This window comes from Nannobrachium achirus, assembly GCF_963921795.1.
Source record: "Nannobrachium achirus genome assembly, chromosome: 8".
Taxonomy (NCBI): domain Eukaryota; kingdom Metazoa; phylum Chordata; class Actinopteri; order Myctophiformes; family Myctophidae; genus Nannobrachium; species Nannobrachium achirus.
Window position 1 is genome coordinate 29710910 of NC_137817.1, and position 7966 is coordinate 29718875.

The 7966-nt window shown below is 41.1% G+C and overlaps 1 protein-coding gene across 1 annotated transcript in view; it reads right to left on the reverse strand.

Annotated features, from left to right (window-relative positions):
* ppm1lb (protein phosphatase, Mg2+/Mn2+ dependent, 1Lb) overlaps positions 1–4614 on the reverse strand; it is a gene marked incomplete at its 3' end in the record, with an annotated part of 64011 nt that extends 59397 nt beyond the window's left edge. The window contains exons 1-2 of the mRNA XM_080731450.1: positions 4222–4614; positions 3868–3968 (exon numbers count right to left, since the gene is read on the reverse strand). Of these exons, the coding sequence (XP_080587576.1) occupies positions 3868–3968; positions 4222–4519 (399 nt within the window). The 5' untranslated portion in view covers positions 4520–4614. The remainder of the gene's footprint in view (positions 1–3867; positions 3969–4221) is intronic.
* Positions 4615–7966: the final 3352 nt, after the last annotated feature.

The window sequence follows — 7966 nt, forward strand, 5'->3', positions numbered from 1 at the left end:
TGCTGGTTGTTTTTACCTCATACTTGCACAGATGGTCTACAGGTGTCCCTACATCACAAAACAATCAGAATGCAAAAATGTGGTTCTGTTTTGAATCCGCAGGCTTTTATATAAGGACTTTCTATAGGCGGAAATTACATTTTTTAAGGAAATGTTCCCCTGTAATCCTGTAAAATCTTCTATAATGGTTTATAACATCTGACAATGTTTTTTCATAACTTTTACTTGTCCTCTTCATGAAATCGATGGTCAGTAACTCTTGACGTCAAGTTTAAATAATCAAGACAAGAGGCGATCAAGAAATTGTTACAGTACTATTCATAATATATAGCCATTTAACACTTATTGCACATTAATGAATGATTGTTTTAATTATATTAAATGATAATATGTTTTACTTTTGTCAATTCTCATCTTCATAGACAAACTCACAGTAACAACAACTGGCCAATAAAAAAGAATATTCCAGTTCTGTTCAGAATTTGTCATCTCACATCTTCCCACAAAATATTAGAAGACACTCAATAGTCTGCTTGATAAAAGCAGGGGTCAACAAGCAGGATCGATAATGTGCTCATTATCAATACAAATGGACAAGCTCCATCCCTACTTACTACTTAGTTGAATTTACACAATATTTTTTACAGATTGTCTATAGGGAATACACCAACACCTAAAAGAAACCAGAAGAATATGTCATAATATGTTGCAGGTTTGTTATGCTATGCAGCAGGGTTTGTATTTTATTTTCCAGAGTTCCTCTATCTATTAATACTGTAATAATGCCTCAAATACAACACAATGACTGTTTAATAACAGGGATTACAATTTGATACCATGTCTCTACACACTTCATATTCATTTAGAATCTACGGATGGTTATCAGGTATAGGTATATATGTGTGACATTCGTAATGCCAAATAATCAATCAGCTGCTTTTTCTCATTTTCATTTATTTTGTTTATTTCTTTTTCAATATTTTCACATCAACAACTATTTTGAGCAGTATGATGGAGACTGATCAATTTTTACCAGCTTGCTTGCAAAGCTGGTCAATGGATACAAAGCCATGATCTTCCAAATTCTGACGTAATTTTGGCAGGAGATTTTGTGACATAATCCGCTGTGTATCTATTGGCCAATGGCTGGTCAATGGATTTATTGAATTCTGTCTTACTGTTTATGTTATAGTAATAAATATGGTATGATGGTAAGTATTATTAAAATATAAAAGGTAAGAAGGAATTCAGTTCCCAGTGGATTTCAACCAAGGGCCACTACAATGCTCCACAAGGCTGGTCCACAAGGCACAAGCTGGTATAAAAGGATTGTGTAATTTCTTGTTTATTTTAGTTTACAGTCAATGCACTGTAAATACAGGAGTAACATTATGTGCAACACAATCCCACAGAGAGACATTGAGGCACGTACTACTTTGACTGCAACAATCCTTATCATAGCAGTAGAGTTGGGTGAGGTCTCTTACTGCTTGTTGCAGGCTATTTTTTGAACAGGACAGGCTGTAGTAATGTAGTCTCATCCTTTAGCATCCAACCCTTCCCAACTAGATTCCACAGAAGGGGTTTGGGGACATGATTGTGGCACCATATACTGTACCAGTTTGGTACATAGCCTGTTGAACATTCAAAAGTATCCTCAGTGATGTGAGACTGGCATGGCTGTCGTTGATGCAAGAATACAAAGGAGCTCATCAAGACGGGAACACGGCTGGCCCTTTGCCTTCTTTTTTAGGCCATAGAGAGAGAGTGAGGGCATATTGTCTTGCACATGCTGAAGCCTCTGGTAGACTATCTGTCAAGCCAAAGGTTCTCAGACCCTGACCCAATTTATATACATGGGTGTACTTGTGTTGCTCATCTAATATGTTAGTCGACAACTCCTTGGAACAGCTTTGATTGTCATGCATGCTGGTCATGGGATAGACAACGATACGTCCCTGTGTCTGATATTACAAATACATTGGGAGTGGCTTTGTGTGAGAGTCTTCCAGCATGGCACGCATTGATTGGATACAATAAGCAAAACAACAGCTTTCAACAAGCTGGAGAAGCACATAAATGAGCTTCAGGGTCTGATAATTTTTGCTTGACAGATAGTCTACCAGAGACTTTTATAAGACAATATGCCCTCATTCTCTATGGCCTAAAAAAGAAGGGAAAGGGCCAGCCATGTTCCAGTCTTGATGAGCTCTGTTGTATTCTTCCATCAACAACAGAAATGTCAGTCTCACATCTGCCTCCCACTAAGGATGCTTTTGAACAGCATGTTCAACAGGCTATGTAGCAAAGTGTTATATCTTATATATATATACCACAATCGTGTCCCCAAACCCCTTCTGTGGAATCCAGTTGGGAAGGGTTGGAATATTGCCCCTGTGTTTATATGGACTGTCCTGCTTGTAACTAATTCAAAGAAATCAAAACATTGGTCAGTCTCCTTCAGACTGCTCAAAATAGTTGATTGATAATTGATTGAAAAGGAAATAAACTAAATAAATGAAAATGAGAAAAAGCTGCTGATTATTTGGCATTAAGAATGGTGCACACAATATAGTGTATTCTACTGCATGTAGGCCTGCCCTACATACATACTGCATTTAAGTCTGACTACCATAGATTGCTTGAAACTCCATCTTTCAGGGTCGGCTTTCTTTTGCCTACAATATGTGATGAGTCCCCTCATGGATCAATTTCATGACTTTTGCAGTAAAAGTAAAACTACTGACCATCCATTTCATGAAGAGGACAAGTAAAAACACTGTCAGGGTTTGTACTACCCCTTATAGAAGATTATCACCAGGATTACAGGGGAATTTTCCTTAGGAATGTCATTTCCGCCTATAGAAAGTCCTTATATAAAAGGCTGCAGGTTCAAAACAGAACCACATTTTTGCATTCTGATTGTTCTGGGATGTAAGGATGCTACCTGTACACCATCTGTGCAAGTATGAGTTAAAAACAACCAGCAGGTAGAAAATGACAAAGGATTGAATTGGAACTCCATCTTTCAGGATAGGCGTTTTTTGCCTATGTGGTGAGTACCTTCATGGATCAATTTCATGACTTTTGCAGTAAAAGTAAAACTTGTGACAATCCATTTCATGAAGGGGACATCCTAAAGATTTGAAAAAACAATGTCACATTTTGTTCTACCCCGGGTAGGGGTATCTCAAAAACTATGGCTCTTTTTTAGGGTTTTTTCCTCCTCTATATGGCAAATCAGTGATGAATGAATGACCCACTTCAAGATGCCTCTTTGTCTATGCTCTGCTTGCATTGATTAGAATATTCAGTGTTTTGTACATGCAGTATGCAACCAAATGTACCTTTCAAATTAACACTGATTATTTGACTGTGCATTGTAGGCCTATAGCCTACTAGGGCCTATGGCAGTGTTTCCCAAACAGTGAGGAAGGATACATTTTTATGGGTTGTGTGAGAAAATATCCCCCTTTTTTGTATTTTCTTTTGAATGATTATTATTTATTTATTTAATCTAAAATGACAGAATAAATGACATGATGAAATAAAAGATAAAAGACGTTTTAATTTTAAACGCCTTAAGGAAATAGTAAAAATAGTAGACCTACAACCTCTTGTAGCTTGTTGATTGGCTATTTTCAAAAATAATTGAAATAGGACTGAAGTGATGAATTCGTATGTAGGCTATTTCTAAGTTTGAGTCCTTGCCCGGGGGAAACACCAAGTGTCTCCTTTGGGTCTGCACTCTGCAGCAAAAATGGTTTGGATGGAATCCCTGGCATATGGCAGTTACACTAGTCTAGTGTACATGTTTAATATAAATGTAGTTTATATACAGGCTTGCCTCACTTTTCCAAAACTTACCTCGCCCCCGTGGCCGTCGAAAATCCCAAATATAGACGGGTGCGTCCTGTTGGCCAGGTCCTGGAGGACCTCGTAGCGGTCCTCCATGTGATCCCGTCGCCCTTTGATTGATTGATTGAAGACTTTATTAGAAGTTTGCATAGGAAAAGGTACAGTTTCAAGACGGTACAGTTCACTGGTACAACAAGGAAACCATTAAAGTATATCATATAACATTGAATGACAGACGAATAGAACACAGTAGCCTACTATGCAGTAGATATAGTCAGTAAAAAATAAAATAAAAAATGAAAGAACAAAATACAGTAAGTCAATACAAACAGTAAGTATATAGGTCTACAATATATAGCCTACCTTGGATGGAGTAGACCGCTACGTTGTTGCTCTTGAACTCCCAGGTCTTGGAGAACTCCGCGTCAAGGACGTCCAGGCCGCCAAACTTGTCGTTCTGCATGATCTCCGCCACTTTCCCCTTGACCATCTTGACCGCATCTCGGCTGGACTTGACGATGGTCTTCACCTCGTCCGTGTGGAAGAAGTAACTCCACAGCGCCAGGCTGATGCACAGCAAGAACAGGGTCTCCGGTCTGAGCAGAAAATAACGCATGATCCGACCCAATAGAGACAGCAGTGTCATGGTATCCTCTATCATTTATACGGGCGAGAAATCACGGCAGGTTGTTTCACGGTCACCCCGCGTATATCTCAGTCCATTGTCGGCGCGTGAGTGAGTGAGTGGGTCCAGCAACGGACGGACGGAAAGCAAAATAAACACCACACACACCGAATAAACCCGCGTGTCCACAACACACAGTCTGTTCTGACTTAAGATTCACTGCATCTTCAGCCGGAGTAGCCTAACTAATAACCCCCAGGCAGCATAACGGCCAGTGAGCTGGAGGAATCCGGGGCAGAGAGACACTCACTGCCGCGGCTGGTTCACTCTACCATGAAGCCCCGCAGTGAACCAGCGGTGGTCCGTGGTCCATCTGATGCGGGGAGAGAATAGATCGAGAGGAGGGTGAGAGAGAGCTCTGCTCTACTCTGCTGCTCTACTCTGCTGCCACTCCGGGCTCAGTGTGGGCTGGCTGGCGCTCAGGGCTCACTTATAAATAAGCCAGTATGCTGACCGCAATCGCCCGTTGCGTAGGCTATGTCCTGCGTCTGACCAACTCTTCTTCGAAAATAGCGGACGGACCACATATGAACCGATAGGCTGCTCACATTCTCAGCTGCTGCTGCTGCTGGCCGCTACTACTCTGCTGCTTGTTGAGAAGTCGCTCTGCTCAAAGGACCGCACCACTTTGACCACGTGAGGTGCGCGCACACACACAGTGAACACTATGATGAGCACAGTCACACTAACTCCTACTACTAACCTCGCCTACCAGGCTTTCTACTACTACTAGGCCTACTACTCGTACGTATGTCCCATACAATCATTCTCGAAAAATGGTAATTAACTTGATAATTAACTAACCGTTAACGTGAAAACGGGCTGTCACGGGTGTCTCGGTCACCATGTGACCATGTCAAATGACCTGTCTCCAACATGTGAGTCAACTTTTGACGTTTGCTGCTTCTTAATATCAAGTAAGTAGTGTGGACTGTGGCGCGTGCCACTGGCGCCCTCTATAAAATACTATTGAGGCTTTTGTCTGAATGGAATCTTTTTTTCCCCTCTTTTTTTCGTTCTTTTTTCAATCTTGTTTTAGCTCATAAAGAAATTATACCAAAGCCTACATCTCAATCTATAATTACGAGTAAGACGCCTCAGGGCGACATGATGCTACTTGCAAATCTTGGCCATCTGGCCAGTGATGTATATTGGACCGGTTACCCATCAATGGAGGCCCCTCACCCCTGCATGAATCATGATAGTCAATGTTATGTCAAAACATTCCCATATATTGGCATTATTACCAAATATGGGCACTCCTTAATAGCCTATTGATGACATTGGGACAGGAATCTCCATATATGGGCATAAAACATATGTTAAAAGCCAAGCAGGGCCTTGGCAAGTTACGAGTTTGGGCCTGGGTTTGATTCCTGGGGATCTCCATATATGGGCATAAGTACCCTAACAGGGCATTATCTGGGAATGCCCATACTGTATATGGATATGTTATTTATTTCATCCTTTCTTAATATATATCCATTACATATATGGACTTAATATTTTCGTTTTCGGGGAAGGTAGGGTGTAAATCAGAGTAAAGCAGGCTCTTGGGCCAGTTATAGGGCCTGTGATTGATGACATCAGAAATCTCCATATTTGGGCATAAAAGGGATTGGATGCCCATGGACCTTTAATATGTATCCATACATTTTATGCCCATACATGGAGATCCCTATCTGAACCAGACACACAGATATGGGCCATGGCTTGGCCATCTGGCCAGTGATATATATCGATGACATCAGGGATCTTCATATATGGGCATAAAAGAGATTATATGGACTTTTACATAGGTGACCTGTGATAACCTGTGGTGTGACGTCACAGTGACAAGGGAACCAACCCATAGACTGTAAAAATGTGTACTTACTTACTTACTGACTGACTGACTGACTGACTGACTGACTGACTGACTGACTGACTGCATGACTGACTGACTGACTGACTGACTGACTGACTGACTGACTGACTGACTGACTGACACACACACCACAGACAAGCTGCAACATTTCCCATGGTACTTCGACCTTTGGTCGCAAATACAGGATCATGCAAATAGCCATATAATCCGAGTTTGATTGATTGAAGAATTTATTTGAAGTTTTCATAGGAAAAGTACAGTTTCATGACAGTACAAATCACAGGTACAAGGTCAACTAAAAGGAGATCCTTGTAAGCTTTTCGGCTTATTTACACAGGAACCACTTTAGTATCTCATAGGCCTAACATTTAAAGACAGACCGTCATCATAAAACCTATCTCTCATAGATTAGGCCGATATAAAATAAAGAAGAATACATCAGATTAACAGAATATTTGATTATTACATGGCAATGGCATTCATGGTATTACAGTATTTATTTAGGCTAGTAATAATAGATCTCTCATAATAGATTATTATCCATGTTATAAAGAGAATGCATCAACCCAAATGGCCTAATTGAGTTTCCAAAATATAGTACAGAATTATTATAGGCCTCCTTTTTTGTATAGTATTGTAAATGATTTCTCTGGGATAATTTCCTCTAAACTACAAAAGCCCTGATAAAAACACCAGCTTGGTTTCTGGGCTGCTGTTTTAAACGAGTTAAAAAAGTATCTCAATGTAAATAGCGTATATATAGTTGACCAACTGTACAGTCAATGAAACTGTTCCTTTTCCTGTGCAAACTTCTAATAAATACTTCAATGAATGAATGAATGAATGAATCAATCAATGGTTCAGCATGTTGTGCTGCCTGGTCACAGCTGACCTGGTACTGGTAGACAGCTTGGTCCTGCTGGATAATTTGTTGATTGATTGAATACTTTATTTACAATGATTGTTAGAAAGATACCACAAAATGCCATAGGGGCTTGTTGGTGGTTTCCAGTGTGGCCTGTGTAGAAGGATAATGAAAATCTCATGACTTCTATTAGGCCTACTAATTGCTTAGTTTGGTTTTGTGAGCACAATGGGAACGTTACCTCATAAGTGAGAGGACTAAATAATACGTTATGTGTACATTGCTGTGTATTAATTATTGGCCGTTCGTAGTCTATATCTTAATGGCTCAATGTATGATTGATCATTCACAATGTTACTGCTGGCTGCCACAGCATGGTTAGTTAATCCAGGCAGGCAAGCCAAGACTGCCCGCCCTAACTCTATGTGCCCGCCCCGCGTTATTTGGAATTGCACACGCGTTCTGGGCAAACCCCGCCCATGGAAGCTTTTGATTGGCTGAACTGGCGCTAGGGAGCGCTCCTTTTTGTCCGCTTGGACCGCACAGAGGTGCGCGGTGCGTTTATCGTGCGCTTTATAGAACGATTGCATTCACCACGGCTTCGTAACTCGCGCGGCGCTCCGCCGGCCGCGCGGCCCTGGCCCGCTCTTCGCGGCCACTCGCGCCTGCGGCGCTCGCCGCTCGGGGGCGA